This window comes from Squalius cephalus (genome assembly GCF_949319135.1).
Source record: "Squalius cephalus genome assembly, chromosome: 9".
NCBI classification, from domain to species: domain Eukaryota; kingdom Metazoa; phylum Chordata; class Actinopteri; order Cypriniformes; family Leuciscidae; genus Squalius; species Squalius cephalus.
Genome location: NC_137130.1, coordinates 19,827,113 through 19,847,411, shown reverse-complemented (window position 1 = coordinate 19,847,411; position 20,299 = coordinate 19,827,113). Strand labels below are relative to the sequence as shown.

Sequence of the window (20,299 nt, the reverse complement as noted above, 5' to 3'; positions counted from 1 at the left end):
CCATTTTTGTATAATTAAAAATAAAATGATATTTACATTTAGAATGATATGTTTTGCTACACAGAAAGTACACAGAAAATGGCAGATCTGTGTAGGTCTACATACAAAAAGTTAATTCAGTGTAATTCAGCATTTTCCGCATTCCACTCAGTCTAGCACTCAAATGAGCAAATAGATGTGTTTGGTGCATGTGCACTACCTATTGGACCTTTTGTTTTTGAGCACTGAAATCACTTGCACATGCGCTGCGCAAAAATATGTCTGCAGTGTGTACAGACATCAGCGGACTGTGCTGATGATGGAGCAGAGCATGGACAAGGGAAGTGTGTTTTTTACAGCAGTTTTTCATTAAAACTTTTAACATAACTGCTACTACAGAGAAGAGGCCCAAAAGCACTTTCAAAAGAAGGTATCATAAAGCAATCTGAAAAAAGCAGTAGTGTATATGCAGGCAGGGCCTGCTGTTGCAGTCATGCTGCTGCTTCACATACGCGCTGCGGATGCTTGCTGTGTGAAACAGGGCTAATCCTTTACCTGCAATGTATGTTTAATGTCATGTCTGTATACTTATAAACTCGCAATGGAAAGTCTGAAAACTTTAAAACCCTTTCTGTACACGCAGGTTTAGGTCCCTGTGGATATTTCCACATTCCTCTTATCTTCATAGACGTGCACTGTGTCGCCTCCGGTCCTCTTTCTCAATTTGATTTGTCCTCCCCCTCAGCACCACAATCTGATTTCTGGGCCACTGAATAACTGTATCTGTGGCCGAGTGACCTGGGGGTCATTTGCAATTTCCTTCTCTTACATATTTTTCTGCGATTCTCAATCTATTTCTCATACTTTCGCAGCTCGCAAAGATTAGATGTCCTGGTCCCAAAGATGATAGACTGACCTTCTTAAGGGCAAGTGCCGTCTATAGAAATGAATATCATAATAATAATTATGCAGCTTTGATTATGGCACATGGCATTGTGAGACATATCCAGATGATGAATGAAGCCATCTAGGCAGCAGAGGCCATTCGGATTCATTGTGTCGCCGCTCAAAGGAATATGTTGGATTCGCTCTGATGTGCGTACGGTTTCTCAAGGGCAGTTCACACCAGCTTACGTAAGGGTCTAAAGAGTCAAACGTTTCTAGATGCTGACAAACCCAACTGACCTGTTATGACCAGAATAGAAAAATAAAACACTGCCATTTCAAATCTATAGCTGTCAATGTATGATGTAAATTACTGTTATTGGCCACTTACAGACAAGGTCTTTCAGAGATTTTGGAGAGGAAGCGAGGGTGTTAGAGAAGTAAAGAGAGATGTGTGGCTATGGAATGGTGTGGAAGAGCAAGCTGCTCGTGTTTTAAGTTGCACAGCTGTTGGGGTGGATCCTCTTTCAATCCAACAATCTTTCATAAACTAGTGCACCAATAAACACCAAATTCAAATGGTTGTGGGTGGATTAGCACAGTATGTTAACACTGTTGCTGTTCCTACAATAAATTCTATTACATTTTTTAAATTCTGAGGTATTCTTTCACTCATTGTGGCCTTTTCTTTTGACCTCAGCCAATTAGTTGAGGTACACTAGCGTTCAAAAGTTTGGGGTCAGCAAGAAATTTTATTCTAGGATGCATTAAACGGATCAAAATGACAGTAAAACATTTTTAATAGTACACAACTTTTCTTCATAAATGCTGTTTATTTTATTCTGAAAAAATGTGTCACAGTTTCCACAAAAATATTAAGCAGTACTGTTGAAATAAGCAAATCAGCATATTAGAATGATTTCTGAAGGATCATGTGACACTGAAGACTGGAGTATGATGAAAACTTTCAAAAATCTTACAGATGCCAAACTTTACTGAAGCCAATTCACACCAAGGGTGATAATAACTATAACTATAAAGTTTTAATAATCATTCTAATTCTATAAGAATAGGTAAGTCCACACTATAACTATACTGATAACAACACAGAGGAACTGTATTGCTGGAATCACTTTAAGAACTAATTTTCCAGCTGATGAATGATAAAATCATTGACAACCATTGATTTTTTCACTCATTATGAGCCAATCAGAATTACATGACTTTAAAGAGCTCGAGCATCTAAAGTGGCAGACAACATAACTGGTGTGTGTTAATACAGTTTTTCTCGATTGCTTAAAGCAATCACACACACAACACACACACAACAAAACAAAACAAAACAAACATTTTTTCCCTGGTTTACTTTTTTTTTTTTTTCTCCTCTAAAAAAATGTGTTATATTTACTTACAGTAAGATGTGTGTGACCATCATATGACAGTAAAAGAGCACAGACAAACCATATTCTAATATGGAATTGTATTGGAATGGTAAAGAGTGTTGGTAGGTGACAGGAGGGCCTCCACTCAAGGAGACAATATGAAGAAACACATCTAAGAATGTTCCACATATGGTTGAAATACCAGCCTAGAAAGATAACATTCTGCGAGTCAAGACTATAAAGGAGAAAGGATGCCCTCACTTCACTGTCACACTCTGCAGCCACTCTGTGTGACTGTACGACTGTTGGCCTTTTCTTGCAAAAAAATACACCTCATCAAAGACTATTGGAAATGTTTGTCTTTTATTCAGTGATAGAATTTTGTTTGCCACCACACCTCCCTGAAGGTTCTCGAGGCGACAGTAAACGACTCAAATTTGGCCTTACTCGTAGCCCAGCCTCCCTCATAGTCATACCATTGATAAAGACATGGGCAACTAGAGTGGCTTGAATTTCATCTGAGACTGCTTGTCTTCTTGCCCTTGCCCTTCGTCCTCCTCCTTATCCCTCCTCCATCTCTTCCTTCATGTCTTTCTGGATCCATTGTTCCAAAACTCAATAAACTGATTTGGGCCCTTTTATCTATCTATTGAAGGATCTGATTGATATGTGTTGAATTTTGACTCTTAGTGTTTCCACTTGGGCAATTGTGTGCTAACTGAGCTGAAGCTGTGCTGACTTGAGTGAACAATATTGAATACTAGTGCTTTCTAAATGACAACATGGTCTAGGCAATGAGAAATGAAGGGATTTGTGTGTAGAGTTTTGCAGTGACAGTTCAACAAATCTGACTCATGTGTCAAAACAGGGAATAGTGTTTATAGTTTAGTGAAATGGGTGTGCTTTTTGATAAATGGCATTATGGTTTTGAAATTTTAGATCAAAAGCCTGGTTATAGTGTTTAAGCAATCGAGAAAAACTGTAATAAACAAAGTTACGAGTTATCGTCCATTGGTTTGGAATGGATGATAATATAGTTCTCGTTATAGTTAACGTTCTTGGTGTGAACTGGTTATAAAATATAAGATATTGTTGTGTTTAGTGGTTAGGTGTGGGGTTAGAGGTTCAAAAATATCAATGTGATATTTATTTGTGTAATACCGTTTGCTGTTACATAATCCTCAACAGAGATGAGAATGTCAGTAGAGCTGTGTTGAGGTGAGGCAGGATAAAATTTTCTATAGCCTCCATTCCCTTATGAGACTGCCAAGCTCAATAACAGAAAGCTGTTCCTCTCTCCTCTATTCATTGTAACAGCACAAGCTTTCAGCACGTTTCCCACCCTCCCTCCTCCTCCAAGACATGCTAAAATATCACTCCATTAGTCACATCCATTACTCCTGTTTCCTTCCCTGTCTCATTTTTCTTTTAGGAATTGAGAGAGACTAGCATGTGGTTTCCTCATTCTGTCTCCGCCATCTCAGCCCAGTATGGTTATGAATTTACAGCTATAATGACCAGTGTGTAATATATGCTTGCACCTGTGCTGTCCTGGTGTCTGCCCTTTCTCTGCTCAGTGAGTTGCATGTGTGTTGCATGATGTAAATTGATGCAATAGCTTGATGTGATTAACCTCCTTATGCTAGTCTACCAAGAGTTCAGCTCTGGCCTACCGTACCGACTCAATGAATAACTCACTTCTAACCAAAAATGTAATTATTCAAGTAATATACATGGCCATCAGGTTTAAAATTACTAAATAACTGAAGTACTTTAAATAGTTTGTTTTAAATTTTGTTAATAGTTTAAATAGTTAAAGCTACACTGTGTGATTTTTACCCCCATCTAGCGGTGAAATTGTATATGACTACCCAGTGAATATTAGTTTCTGTTCCTCTCAATTCCGAGGGCGTTTTAACTCCTACGGTGGCCGTATTATTCCAAGATTAACATGGCTTCCAGTTATCACTTCGTCCATGACAATAATAAACAATACGTCTAAAATGAATAAAACTACAGGACAGATGTCAGGAGGTAAACGTCACCCTTGGAATCGGCTATCCTAGCATAATCAGATTAGGCTAACGTTACAATGTGTACAAAGTAAAAGCAATTAAAAATAACTAAAATTTACAGTGTCCTTTTTTTATATATAGCTTAAAAAATTGCGCCTTTAAAACTATTCATTACCTGTGATCCGTCGCAGCACAGATTTATGTTACAAGGTAAACAATACTTTTTCACCATTGACGCGAGGATGAAGTAATACTAGAGGTCGTTCTGGCGTTATGCACAACCATGCTATGGTTAGACAAGCAACTATAAAACTTAGAATTTACACAAATGAATTACAACAGGCTGAATTACCTGTCGAGAAGAAAGCAGGCAACCTCGGCGTCCGTTTTAAAATCTTGTCTCCTCATGAGCTCTTTCCATCTGGGAAAAGTTACTCCAATATTGACTATGGTCTTGCTGATTTGTCTGTCGCGTTGACGTTTTAATTCTCTCTTTCAAATGTGAGTACACACGCACGCACGCACACACACACACACACACACCACACTATCTTTCAAATCTGCCGGCACTCGCGAGCTCGCGAGTAATCTCCCCCTCGCATTCGTCACGGTGTCACTGAGTGAAAAACGCAAAAGGCGAAGCTTGAATTTACAGGTATGTCCCTCTTTGGCTAATGTAGTTTCAAGATGGAGGGGCAACATGGCGACCGGCATTCGAACCCCTCACCCATATGTACTTTCAATGGCAGATTATAAACTTAAGAGAATACTTTATTACTTGAAAGAAGTAAATATACATTAATGAGCACATATATTTTTGAAAGAACTAAGTGTTTTTTGCAAAGAATCAACTAAAAAAGTTACACAGTGTAGCTTTAAGTAGTTTTTTTCTCTTAATTTACATTGGGTTGTTTGCTAATAAAAGAAATGTCAAGATTTACCTGGAATAAACGGTAAGGGGAAAAAATGACATGTAAAAACATTTTTTTAAATAAGATAAATTAATTGAGAAGCAAAGATGTAAGATATTGTTTACAAAAACAAAAACAAAAAATTCTCACAGTAATGCTTTTTCTTGTTGTTTTTTTTAGGATAAACCTTGTTTAGATTATGATATATGACTTACAACAGGGTGAGAACATTTTAATTCAATATATATTGTCTGAAAACTTAACTCTAATAAAATGTTGCTTCTTTTGCTTAGGCCTAGGCTATATCTTGTTTTAGGATGCTAGGTGCGTGCGTGTGTGCGTGCGTGCGTGCGTGCGTGTGTGTGTGTGTTTCTAACATGTTAACTGACTATCCAGCAATGGTTTAAAGCAGGGTTCCTCAAACTCGGTCCTGGAGGGCCGCTGTCCTGCAGAGTTTATCTCCAACACTGATCAAACACACCTGAGCAAGCTAATAAATGTCTTCAGGATCATTAGAAACTCACAGCTAGGTGTGTTTGATCAGGGTTGGAGCTAAACTCTGCAGGACAGTGGCCCTCCAGGACCGAGTTTGAGGAACCCTGGTTTAAAGCATATTTCTGCATAAAGGTTCAGTCGCATTTACTGTTGTTCTGTGAAATTTTTGCTGCCAAAATTACAGTCATTTCAGTTGGAAGCTATGCAATCAGGAGTTTTGCGTGAAGCCTAAAGATTTCCCCATGCAGATTTCACAACAGGTTCAAGTTGCTTATGCGAATTTGTCGCATTATTTAACAGAACGTTTCTTGGTTTGAAAGCGAGTTCTGTGTCATCTTTGCTTCACACATCACTACATTATTGACATTAGACAATGGACCCTTTTTGCCAATGAAATTTCAATGAAACTTAACTAATGTGAGCACACCTTAAAGGTACAAAACAGTACCAAGTCAGTTTCTGGTTTCTGGTTCTATAGAACGATTCTTCATCACATTGGGAATGCTGATGAACATCCTTTGGCCTTGACACAAGCCTCCTCAATCAATTTTCTTATATGATCTTGCAAAGCAATCACATCACCAGCAATACAGTGCAGAAATACAGTGGCTAGTTCTCTCAAGTCTGATAGAAATGACTATCATAAAACCTGTTTAAGAGGAGGATTTAAAGGTCTGAATCGCCTTGGTAGTGTATAGAGGTGGTATAGAATCTGAGAAGAGCTCCTGACCAGTAAATGAGAGATTTATTGATGGGCTCACAACATGCTTTCACTCAAGGCTGTTTTGAGGCCTTTCTTGATGTGGATCTGTGCATTGCAGACATAGTAAATAACTTTATGATCAATATTTCCTTTTTACAATCCCAAGTCTGATAAATGGTTACTACAAGTCATTCTGAGCTTAAAACATAAAAATATATTCCTGTGAAGACAGCAGGTCAGTTGTACTTTAAACCTTCAAACTTAAAAAAAAAATTCCATAGACACCCAAATGATCCTTCCAAACATTTCCTTTGGGCTCCCTTGAACACCCCTGCCTTAGGACTGTGGGAATGAATTATCATTCTTACCTTCTCTGAGGAGCAGAAAATATGTAAAACAGTGTGAGAACCATTAGGCATTTTTACAGGATACTACATAAACTTTCGACTATGCGGTGGCCTTATTCTTGCTCACTGTGACTGCTGCACCATTGAAAAATGTATCTAATTAAAATATGTTGATTAACTAGGACTGAGCGTTTGCATGGTTTGTTAGAGGTTCATTATAAGCTGAGGCTGCTCTGCAGCTCCCTCAGGTTATCATCTATTGTCAATGTCCTCATTGGCAATGGGCTATTTAAGACGAAGCTGCTTAGCTTTTAATGCTCAGGATACAGAGCAGGATTTGGGCTTAAATTTTACTACCAAGGTTGATTTCCCAGAAAACACTATCTTTATGATAACAAAACATTGCATCCTGCCAGTCAAGCAAAGCAACATTGGCTCAACCAGTGGTTTTGACTGGGACTGCCTGTTTGTCTGACCATTGGCAATTATTTTGTTTAAAACAATAGTTATTTGATATTGCACTTGCAAACACTAATTTTAAGGTTAGAAAACCTGCTTGATTATTGGAGCTGTGTCAAAAGCAAAATTATATATATTGTAGGAAATTATTGTATTTATAATATGAATTTTTGAGTATATGGAATGAAACTTGAATATATGGAATGAGAGTTTGAATATATGGAATGAAACTTGAATATATAGAATGCGAGTGTGAATATATGTAATGAAACTGAATATATAGAATGAAACTTAATATATATAATTAAAGTGTGAATATATGTAATGAAACTCTGAATGTATGGAATGAAAGTGCAAATTTGACAGTACTTTGTATAGCTATAGTTATATCCTTGTTATCAGAGTGATATTCCATGACTTTAAAAATGGCATTCCCTGAAATTTTCCGATACTTTTTTTGCAATAGCACTGTAAACCCTAACGCTCAAAATAATTAATTGGTTTGAGTAGGACAAACTTAAATTAAACAAATTAGTTCAGTCAAATTAACTTTTATGAGTATTTAGCACTTTCTTTTTCTTTCAAGTTCACAGAACTGATATATTTTAAGTAAACTGAACTGTTTCATTGTTTTGAGTTTTATGAAATTATTTATTTTAATTTAGAGGAACTTAAGTTTAACTGAAACGGCTGGGATGTCTATTTCACTGCATGCTTTGCCGATGGCACTCGAAAGGGAGAGTAAATGCTAAAATTAAGTGAAATATAATGTGTTTTTTTTTTGTGTGTGTGTAAGATTAATGTTAAGTGTGAGATTTAGTAGTGATTAATGTTTTGTTATGCTAATTTAGAAGAATTTCTGTTAATGTTGGCTTTAGTTACCATCATGGTGACAAGTGGTGCATGCAGCTTGATTTGAGAGCAAATAATCCCTTTATATTGTTGCGCTCATACAGCAAGTGCTTCTGTATAACATACTATTGCTAATATGTTAGCAAATTAGTATGTTAGCAGATTAGCTTTTTAAAGCTAACTAAGTTTATACCATAGACAGTAAAAGAAATGGACACAGCGACCCCATTGGAACTCAATTGAGACAAGTGAAGCCCATTTTCAGCGATTTCTTAGCACTTCCTTTCCTGACGTGCAGACTCAAACCGAGCAAAGCGTTACACGGACCACGTGAGCAACCCGTCTGTCTTCTAGTAGCTGTGCCAAGAGAAATCTGAATCATTCCCTTCCGAAACTTGCAGAGATGGAGAGTGTGAGTAGGAGCTGTCCATGAGCTTGGAGCAGGAGCAACTTTTGCTAGGTATTCTGATTAATTATATTGTCATTTTGCCTCGACGTCCTCCCGATTGCCCGCGAGCTTCTCCTCCTGTCCATACGGTAATCTCTCTAGTGTGCGACAGAGAGTCGCGTGGGTATGACGCAATCGTTAGCCTACTTTTACTAAAACTGCTTCTACAGGGCCATAACATAAGCTACAAGGTAATGGAGCATTTTATACATTGTCGTGTATCTTTAGAAATAAATAATGGACCAATGGAGTCTTTAAACGCCTCAGATGTAAAGTTATTCGCTGTCAAAGTGACGCCAAAATGAATGGGAGTCAATGGGATGCTAACGCAAGTGAAGTTCCGCTACAAGATGTCGGCACCCGGCCGACTTCATCTTCCGGTCGACTTCCTTCCCGCTTGGTTTATACTAATAAAAGTGTTCACATTGAGATTACATGAAAGTTTTAAGTTAATTGTATGAATTAATGTACTCATACATTTTAATTGTTCTTAACTTGAAATGTTTAAGTAAATAAAAATCTGCTAGTTCTGCTTACTTAAACTTTGAATTTAAACAATTGATTGCCTTAAATGTTTTGAGTTCTGCCAACTTATTCGGGTTTACAGTGTAATGAATGGAATTAGTACTATTAACTTTATTTATCCAAGTTATCTTAACAATAAGTTATTGAGTTACTTGGACACAAATCAAATATTTTTTTATGCTTAAATTGTTTGAGTTTATAAACTTAAATGATTTAAGGCAATCGGTTTCCTCAAATGGTTTGAGTTGAACTAACTCATCAGGTTTTACAGTGTGGTCATACTCCAAACAACTCTGTTTGGAGAGTTGGAGAGCTCCAAAATACAGTTTGGAGTCTACATCCCGTCATGTTGAGGATCATATTTTCATTATTGCAACATTCTTAATGCTTATGAGTAAATTTTGAGTTGTTTGTTACTTTGTTTATTATTCTCACTTTACCAGATGAAAATAAACAAGTGAGATGGGAAAATTTCCGTTTTTCATTTAGTTGCATAATAACTCTGCACACTAACAGTTGCCCAATAATTCTGCACACATATATATTCTCATTAGAAAGCCAAAACCTCACTTTTAAATATTCAGGTTTGAGGTTTATTAATATTTTGGATTCACTGAGAGCACTGTAGATATTCAATAATAAAATGAATCCTCAAAAATACAACTTATAATTGCCAAATAATTGTGCATTAGAAGACATTAGAACGACTGATTGCCTGAATGAGATGGATTTCTAGTTTTCAAGTGCACCTGTGTCTGTCCATTTTTAAGCTGCTCTTTTAAAAGGATGATAAATAGTACAAAGAGTGAGAGGAAAGTAGTGTCTTTAGTCAGAGAGTTTAGTCAGGCGTTTAGTGGCTGTTTTCACTCTCAGTTTGGCACAGGCAGCTGGCCACAGTTGAGTGCTTTCCTGACAGACATCGAAGGAGCTGTTAATTCTAAACATGAAACACGGAGGCCTGCCCTGACACTTCATCACCTCACAGATAAGACAAAGACCTCCGTTCCTGCGGTTTTGACAATGTACTATAGAGCTACGCCCAGGGAGGTGATGGGCCTTTTGTGGTTCATTTTACCTTAGTGAATTAAAGGGAGCGGAAGAATCAACCAATTCAGCATGCAAAGTTCTGCATGCAAATTAGGAAAGGAAACAGTAGTTGAGGTGTCTTCTGTCTTATGGTAGGCAAATATCTACACTGAAAAAAATGATTCATTGACTTAGTTGAATTTACTAAAAAAAATTATGTTAATTGGTTCCACATAATTCATTTTAGCTACATTTAAACAAATGCATTACGTTGAACTAAGTTCAACGTAATGCATTTGTTTAAATGTAGCTAAAATCAATTGTGTGGAACCACTTACGATAAAAACATTTAGTAAATTCAATGAATTTACTGAAATCATTGAATTTACTAAAAAAAATTATCGTAAGTGGTTTCACACAATTGATTTTAGCTACATTTAAACAAATGCATTAAGCTGAACTTAGTTCAACGTAATGCATTTGTTTAAATGTAGCTAAAACCAATTGTGTGAAACCACTTATGATAATTTTTTTTAGTAAATTCAACTAGTCAATGAATCATTTTTTTCAGTGTAATGACTTCAAGATCTGATGAAGTCACATTTAAAGTTGTTCAGCGAAATGTCACAGGAGAAATCCAGTCATGCTGCTTCGTTTATAAGTGACTTTTGTGTGAGCAGTGTTTTACATATCTTTACACTATTGGTATTAGACAACGGACCTGCTTTTGCACACAAAATTGTGTGCCTTATGTGCACCTAATATGACCAAAAGTAGACCTTAAAAGTAGACTGTTTAGGATGGCTTACCTAGTTATCCAATGTGTTTGAGGCTAACGGATGAGAGCCAGATCATTGGTTGTCCCCATGAATAAAATGTTCCGATCAGAGCTAAATGCCATTGCTTTGGTAGTTCTCCAGTTTGGGCACTGGGCATAGCAACAATGAAAAATTTGCATTAATTCAAGCTGGAAAATTATCAGCTTAATGCGTTTCCCACCCAAGAACTGAAGGGACTGGAATTCATTCTGGCTCCTGGTTTTTCTGCCCATCCTATCGGGAGACAATTACCAGTGCGCTTCAAAAGCCGGCTTTGGGCAAGATTAGCTCCACTTCTGGGAAGGTGATGAAAGCAAATGTCTCGCTGCTGGGTCTGCTCTGCCCTGGGTCTGTGTGGCAGAAGTGAGAGAGAGGGTGGAATGCCTGTGGCCCTCATCATCTTTCAGGTCCAACCCATCGGGTTTCATGGCTGGCTGTGAAAAAAAAGAAGCTGTTCTTCAGATCTGGCCACGCAGCACAGATGTCCTCCTCCATGTCACAGCGGCTGGCGGATTTCACTAACGAGGCTAACAAGGGGACGCCTCCAGGCGAGACAGGCTCCCTCGTGTTTGCATGGCAAATTTAGCAGAGATTTAATCCGTCCTGGGGTGTTATGGCTCTACGCTGAGTGTGACTTAGAAAGATCTTTTATAACTTGCTTAACATCCACTATACCAAGTATTTCTGCTGTAGAATGAGAAGATAAGTATATATTAGCCTGAAAATTTCAAAACTCCCCATCCCACACATTACTGTGTACACTCCATTTAAAGGTGAAGAGTGTAATTAAAATACATTCTACCATCCCAATTTAAAGCAGAGTAAGCCATTTGTTGGTTGATGTTCCCAATATGTGTAGTATTTCTGTTTTGTGGTGTTGTCAAAACATCACTCTATTTGTTTCAGCATCCAACGTAGCAGCTTTGGCTCAGTCAGTGGTGAGTTTGTAGCAAAATTTTCTATTTGAAACCGATCATTATTTTTGCAATTTGGTTCGGTGAAGGTAGTGGTGCAGAAATTCCACACTTCAGCTTCAAGTCCTAAATAGATTTCAACAGTTTGCCTCTCTGTTCACTGAATGGAAACAAAAATATGACCTGTGAGACATAAAAACAACTGTGTCCTTCATAACCCTTTTGAATAATCAAACTTTTCCAACTTCCCTAGCTAAAACCATAGGACATTTAGCATTCTTCAAGTCACCATTAAATCTAAATGGACAATTCTTTTTTTCTTTTTCTTTTTTTTTAAAGAATGTTGCAGTGTTTATTATTAATAATTTATTATTTAACTTTTTTTTTTATTCAAATGCCCTCATAATCTTTAATCAAAAACATGAACCTCTCCTCCCCCTCAAACAGAGACAATTTATATAAGCAACATCTGTTCTCTAAATATCTCCCACAAATGACTGAAAACTGGCATTTAGATGTCCATTTAGTTCTCAACATCCAACTTCCTACAATCCAATCAATTTCAGAGTACGAAATCAAGTCCCGTCCTAATTTAGATTTTTTCTCATTCCAGGAGCACTTTTACTTGAACATATACATCACAATAAGTAAGAAAAGACGTATTATAACTTCCCTTTCATGCCAACTTTAAAGGTGAACTAATTTTTTGTTTATTGCTGGTTGAAATCAGAGTTGTCTTGGGCTTTATTGACACCTACTGGTGTGGATGTAGCATTACAAAAGAAAAGGTTCGGTTACCAGTGCCATTGTAGAAATTTGCAGTCAGCCATTATTAATTTATTCTGCGAGGAAAGTGTAGGGCGGCCTACACTAACAGGGGGATTACTAAAAACGCATGCATTCGGATATTTCCAGATCGGTTTCAGGCCTCATTCATATGTGGAAATAAATCCGATATGTGCCAATGCGACTGTCATGTAAACAGGCAGATCGGATTTTCTGAGGCATTAGGCAACGTCTCCGCGGTTTAATGACGCCGACGCTCTTCTGCAAAGGGACGGATGGCCCGACGAAACGTGACGTCGTAGGAGAGTGTGAACAAATGCTGACACAACATATCAAAGGTTGGCTTGCTCATCCTAAAATTTCGGACCCACTTCTCTTAAAGCCCGCCACAATATGCTCCCACCAGTCCTGAGATCTCTCTCGCACACAACAACTGAATCATGCGCAGGCTGCAATGATGGCACTTTTCGTCGTCCTTCACCTCATAATCATGGTGATGTTTGGCGAACTTTGCATATCGCAGAGCATCAATCATATTTCGCGTTCGTCCATCTGTGCAAGATCATTTAACCCTTTAAGCATGCGCAATGTTTCAGATAGTATGGCAAGTGTAAACACATGAATAGGATATGGGTCGCAGTTGAAAGAACGTGTAAACGGACGGTCAAAAAAATCGGATAAAGGTAACAAATCAGAATTGGGCATCAAGACCTGCAGTGTAAACGAGGCCTAAGACAAAAACAGCTTTTATTAGTTTACTTATACAACTGTAGTCTCAATCTCATCTTAGTGTACATGGTTTTAAACAGATTTTTAAAAATACTACTTGTGGCAAGCAGGGCGGGGCAGAGAGCTGTGGGAACGGAGTGAGGCCAGTGGTATGAGTGCTAATAAACCATATACCAGTCTCGAAGCACAAGGAGGAGCTCCGTAAGCATAAAAGGAGCAGTGACGACAGTGAAGGATGAGAGAGGACCAGGCCTGGACTTTATGTTGGTGCTTTATTTTAGTTTACTTTCATTTTGATCTTTATGTTTATTTTATTATTAAAGTTATGTTTAACATTCACCAGTTACAAACATTATTACACTACTGTTACGTTTATTTGTAAATCTTTTTAATGAGGAACAATAAGGAATGCACTTTTGAGGTTGGGATGTAACTGAAGTAGTGACAGATCTGAATGAAACGGATTATTGAAAAACGAAAAAAAAAAAATGTAGGGCCGGGGTCTTGGTTCAATCTTGGTGGTTTATTAGATGTACAATTTAGTAATTGTACTGAAAGGGTGTTTGTCTTTAATTTCAAAATAGCATGACCTTTGTTTCTCTTCTCAGTAGTTAGTTTATCATTTACTATAGGAGGTACACAGAGCCTCAGAAAGCACTATACAGTTTAAATAAACAGACCTATCAATATGTTCTGGGGTCCATTTTCCAGAAAAGAAAAAACAATTTTTTACTATGTTGAATGTCACTAGTTATGACTTCACTGACTTAACTTTGCTTAGAGGAAGCTAAGGACAGTTTTGAGGTCACACATCTGGGTGTTAAAATGACGACGATTCCCAGGAAAAATTTGTGGTACTTTGTGAAACAAAGACCAACTCTATTTCATCCAGAGTCTTCGTTTTTCTGACATGTGGTTTGGTAGAGCTGGAAGCACTTGATTGATTTATAAATAATCCACTGCATGGCTCAGAGCCTCTGTGAGCTTGTCATTTTTATTTAATTTTTCTTTTTTTATATTACTCCAACCTTTCTAAAGGACAACTAATTACTAAAGTCATAAGGAGACATTAAAGATCACATGAGGGGATATTATACCTTCAAACACACCTTCATGCCCTTCACATTACCCAAATGTGAATGTTCTATGTCTCCTTAATTACTCCAAATATAGTCTCACTGTAAACACCAAAATCACAATGAGCTTTTAATCACAATGTAACAGGTTATTAGACACTAATGAGGGAGCTTAATTGTTCATGTTTTGGGGGCATCTGCTTGGTCAAACCTGCATTATCCTTTCTGTTGAAAAATAGTTTGGGGGTCTCACTAGATCCATCTCCATTTTGAAAGCAACATCTTTGATTTGCCTGTCCTTCTGTGAAAGTCAAGTCAAGGCAGCAGATGTTGCCTTTGCAATAATTCATGATTATCTTCAGTCACTTTCTTTAACGAGCTTTTTGTCCCCATGGTGATGGAGAGAATGAGTCTCGCTTCAATACAGCGGGGGAGACAGCTGTCTATAAAAACAAAGCATCATGAAAGATTCACGTGTGTTATTACAACACAGGAAGAAAGTCAACAGTACGTGTTTTGCGAGGGATCAGTGAGGCGTTGTAGAGATACAGTACATGGCTGCACTGCAGCACTCCTAAAAAGCATTCATCTTGAAAATGTTTCAGGACTCTAGCCACTGAGAAAAGATCAAACAGAACACTAAACTTTAATGACATGTAAAGACATTTACACTTAAAATCAGCAGAACAGCAGCAGAACTAGAACTGGCATGTTTAAGGACAGTTTCTTTATTCTACTTTATTGCCTTACTCTGTTTAATACTTGATATCTACTTCTATTAGAAATTCCTACCTAAATGTATGAGTGAAACCACTTTGAAATTTTAAATGGACAAGGGACAGCCTATGTGTTGTGACCATTCTGTTTTGTCATATATTACCATTTTTTAAATATTCTTCTCTTTTTGTCTTTAGAGCGATCAGGACCATACTTTGAAGCTATAGTTGGAGGTAAGTGTTGTAACAGCTCACAAACGTACAAATATCCAATATGCCCTCAACTCACATACACTTTAAAAATGTGCAGCTTTTGCCTTTAGTCACTATTTCTACCTGATCTGACCCTTACAAATTATTTTGTTGATGTAATTTTAAAAAGTCAGGGCTACGTTTCCCAAAAGTATCCTCGACTATTGGTGCCATTGGTTCCTATGTCTACGTAGGCTTATGGGTATTTTTAGTTCTGGGCACAATTGTTTTGAGCCAATCACCTGAGCTGTAGATGTCATGTGACTAATTACTTTGAAGGCACAGAAAAATGATGTGATAGGTGGCACAGCAGGAACACGCACAATCCAAAACATTTTTCTAACAACTATTCTGAGCTGTGATATGAAAAGCATCAGGCAGGGGAAAACATCGATTTTCATTTCTGAATATCCAGTCTATTTAACGCTTTAATTAACTCTTCAGAACAAAACTGGGCACTGATAAAATATCTCCTGTATGCCATAGTGAAATATTATTAATGTGTTACTTGCAAAAAAAATTACTTATTCAGAATGCATGGGTGTCAGAGGAGAAAGATGCTTTTTGCCAGTTATGAGAACATTGTGAGAACAGCACATTGATGATGGTCAGAGAGGCTTGGATGATTTCTCTACAAATGAGAGGTAATTTGTGCACAAGATGTTTCCTGGCCTCAGAAGATCTGGCTGAGCAAAAAAAAAAAAAAAAAGAAAAGACCAGTGCCACAGTGGTCTCACTTTAGCTCATTTACACATGAATCAGTGTGTGGGTTTGTTCTCATCCACAGAAGTAATTGTGTACATCTGATTTGCTATCATTAAATTGTAATATAGCATCATTGTTATGACCATTAACCACATTGATCTTTAGATATTGGTATCAGTCGGCAGCTACTGAATCAGAAAAATGTTCTGGGTTCAGTAAGTTAAGCTCAAGCAACAGTATTTGTGACATAATGTTGACTAGTACCACAAAAAAATAATCTTAATTTTCTAACATCTTTCTTGTGTAACATTAAAGGGATAGTTCACCCATAAATGAAAATTATGTCATTAATTACTCACCCTCATGTTGTTGCAAACCCGTAAGACCTTCGTTCATCTTCGGAACTCAAATTAAGATCTTTTTGATGAAATCCGAGAGCTTTCTGATCCCCCATAGACTGCAACGTTATTACCACTTTCAAGGAACAGAAAGGTAGTGAAGACATCGTTAAAATAGAGGGTTTTCACCAACGTTCTGGGCGGTAACCCGGATGCGCGGCCATTATGGAGGCACTCGGATGTAAACAACAGCATAGATTGCACAATTTATGTACTACTGAACACACTGTCACACTAAGAAACCACGGAAAAAACACATGGAAGCTGCAAAATCATATAGAGAAGAACTTAGCAGGAAAGAGCGCGAAATTTAGCCAAACTTAAGTTAATATGTGGTAAAGATCCGAACGAGCTAGCTTCTCTAGCCCTTACTGCAATTCTTCCTTCTATTCAGATTGTCAGTCCAAAAAAGCACATGAAATCCGTTTCAAGCTACATCCATATGTGGTTTGAAATCCTATTCAAATCACATATCAGGAAATCCGCTTCAGTCTGAATGCTCTGATCGGATTTTGCGTGGTTTGTTACTTTCTCATGCCACGTAAAATGTAAACGTCAGTTGTTATAGGGAACATGCTGAAAGTCGCTGCCGAAACAAGGCTGTTTTGTTGCAAAGTGCCGGATGAGCAGAAAATTATTATTTTTGAAACCGGGGCAGATAAGAGCGCGGAAAAAAGCATACCAGCCTCCTACAGTTCTGCAGCAGGCTCAAGACTAATGCTCAAGACGCAGTAGTCCAGCGCGGCGGCTACACATTTCCATGTTGTAAAATTTTAAATAAGACAACATCTCTATTGCAAATGCAAACCCCTCCAACAACGCAACGTCATTGCCATATTGCCAAAGAGCTGCATGGACACACAAATCGGATCTGAACAGTTGCGATACACAGTGTGGACATAATTTTAAATCACATTCCAATCGGATACAAAGATAATCGGATTTGGACTGACAGTGTGAATGTAGCCATAGTTAACTACGTCAACATTTTAGCCATAGTCAACGCTTCATTTACCCATGTGGCTGATGCTGTGCCTCTCTCAACCACAAATGCATTCTTTCATCAGTTTTTTGCACTCTTCTCTTTAACTTCTGTCACTCGAAATGTTTTTTCCCGGTGCGACCGATTAGTACAGTCCAAAACTCAACCATTTTCAGCAGCAATAATCAGAAAATTTGCGAGTCCATTCAGTTCAGTGGCATTGTTTACGTTCAGTGCCTCCAAAATGGGCGACTTCCGGATTGATGACGTCTAGTGAAAACCCTCTATAGTCCATGTGACTACAGTGGTTCAACCTTAAATGTTATGAAGTGACGAGAATACTTTTTGTGCGCAAAAAATATATATTTAACCCTTTCGCACATACGATCATACCGGTATGATCAGTCTTGGCTGGTCCCTGGGAAGTACAATCACACTGGTGTTGTGATTAGAACAGTCAGTGCATCACGTGATCAACTGCTAAATTTAAACGTACTTTCGTGCGTTGGCTGGCGATGAGCCAGAGACAGACGTGCTCAGCGCTTGTCATATATCACAGCTATTCAGTGTTTTCAACCACATAATGTTTATTTTAGGTTTCAGACATTTAAAATCGCATAAGTACTAGCAAAACAATGCATTTGAGTTTGTAAAATACACTGATGTCAATGGAAGCGGCAATAATAATCCTTTCCATTATAGTTAGACGACACGTTTTATTTATATCAGATATACACTGTGTAAGTAGCTTTAAAGTTTACCCTATTTTTTTCCCAGTTCACCGGCCACTTACTTTCATGTATTTTGTGAAAAATGGATGAACTGACATGTTGTAAATCAAACAGATCCGATTCTCTGAACTATGGCACAAACTAACATGACTGCGCCCATCGCGCATACAGCTCAACTAACGTGATTGTTATAAAGGTGTTTAAACAACAAAATACATCCACTTGCACATATTTGACAATCGGAATGTCAGATATTTCATGCTATAGCTAATGATTTGTGAATATTTTGAATAAAAAAGGAAAAATGACATAAAAGCAGATCATCATCATTCAGCGCTGTTGTGGTTGCGGTGTGTCACGTGACAAGCAATGATGCGTCACCATGGAAACAATAAAGTGACAGGTTCTAAATAATGGTGGGGGGTCAGTTAGAATATTTTAAAAGAACACGCCGACTTTTGGGGACTTTAGCTTATTCACTGTATCCCCCAGAGTTAGATAAGTCCATACATACCCTTCTCATCTCCGTGCGTGCTGTAACTCTGTCTGAGGCACCCACCGCTAGCCTAGCTTAGCACAAAGACTGGAGGTAAACGGCCCCAGCTAGCATACTGCTCCCAATAAGTGACAAAATAACGCCAACATTTCCCTTTAAACTTACATGTGAAAAGGTAAAAAAAAAAAAAAACAGTGTCAGTCTCTGACGCTGTTGACGTTGTAAACAATGCAGCGCTTGAACGCCGGCTCAGTATTGGCTGGCTCTTGCGTCAGCATCACACTCATGCGTCACGGTGGCCACGTGAACAGCGAACAGCAACAGCAACAGTCACATGGACTATTTTAACAATGTCTTTACTACCTTTCTGGTCCTTGAGCCAGTATACTTCAGTGAACATCCTGAAATAAACAGACTAAATTGTTCTTAGTTCAGTCGCACCTTATAGCTGCTGCCCACAGGTTATCTTCAAATATAACCACCACCATCACCTCCCCCCCCCTCTCTCTCTCTCTCTCTCTCTCTCTCTCTCTCTCTCTCTCTCTCTCTCTCTCTCTCTCTCTCTCTCTCTCTCACTTCTAGCTGCCATTGCTGTGGTGGTTCTGGTCCTGCTCCTCCTCCTGGGCGTCATTCTGCGATACATGTACAAACACAAGGGCACATATCATACCAATGAGGCCAAGGGCACAGAGTTTTCCGAGACAGCAGACTCCGCTCTTCGTAGAGACCCAGCCTTGCAGGACGCCATGGATGAGAGCAAGAAAGAGTATTTCATATGAGGCACAATAGATAGCCCAACTCGGCTTACATGATGCCTTAATGCTGTTTGCTAGAGCAGTGAAGGAGCTGACAGAACTCTCCGCAAACAGAAAGAAACAAGAAGAGTATTATGAAATTCCTATATATTTCAATATCTGACATTGTTTATATATTTTCTTCCTGAATAAAAGAGGTAACATTTGAGTATGGATAAAAATTCTGTACTCCTATTGGAAGCTGATTGTCAGCACAAATATCAGTTTAGGAGAATGTGATGGTATTCAGGTGAAGGAAAGGAAAGCCATTGATCTTAGACAGGATTTGAATATGAATGGCAAGCAATATTTCAAGACATTTAATTGGTAGGATTAACAAAAACACTTTTCAAACAAGTGAAATTAATTGGTCTCTCACATCTATATACTGTACGTGGCACATATAAGGGGCCAACAGTGTTTCTCAGAAATCGCTTACTGCACCTTTAAGTGCAATTATTTTAATAATATTAAAAAATTGACTTGTTAGTCAGAAGTTCAGGATATGAGAACATTTATGTTGACAATAGGAAAAAACATTCAGGAAAAGCCATTGGGCAAAATGTCATCCATATTAATACGGTGTTACAAATTTACATGCTTCTGTTTTTACTGTGATGATTCTGAAAATAACTTTTTCTTCTGGTTGTGAAAAAAAGAAAAATTTATAAGATCTAATTGTTAGACTAATTTAAAGGAGCATTTCACCCGTGGGAACATTAATCTTTATTGAAAGTGTGTCATATACGTAGTCGAAATGTAACACAAATTTCGAATTTGGTGCCTTCTTGACTGAGGAAAGACAGAAAGTAACTTTAGGGCGCATTTGTATGGAAGACAACAACTCCCACAATGCACCACATTGCACAGCTCCG

General features: G+C 38.0%; 1 protein-coding gene across 1 annotated transcript in view; it reads left to right on the top strand.

The window, feature by feature from the left end:
• gypc (glycophorin C (Gerbich blood group)) overlaps nt 1-20,020 on the top strand; it is a 31,838-nt gene extending 11,818 nt beyond the window's left edge. The window contains exons 3-4 of the mRNA XM_079880681.1: nt 15,265-15,300; nt 19,213-20,020. Of these exons, the coding sequence (XP_079736807.1) occupies nt 15,265-15,300; nt 19,213-19,409 (233 nt within the window). The 3' untranslated portion in view covers nt 19,410-20,020. The remainder of the gene's footprint in view (nt 1-15,264; nt 15,301-19,212) is intronic.
• The last annotated feature ends 279 nt before the right edge of the window (nt 20,021-20,299 follow it).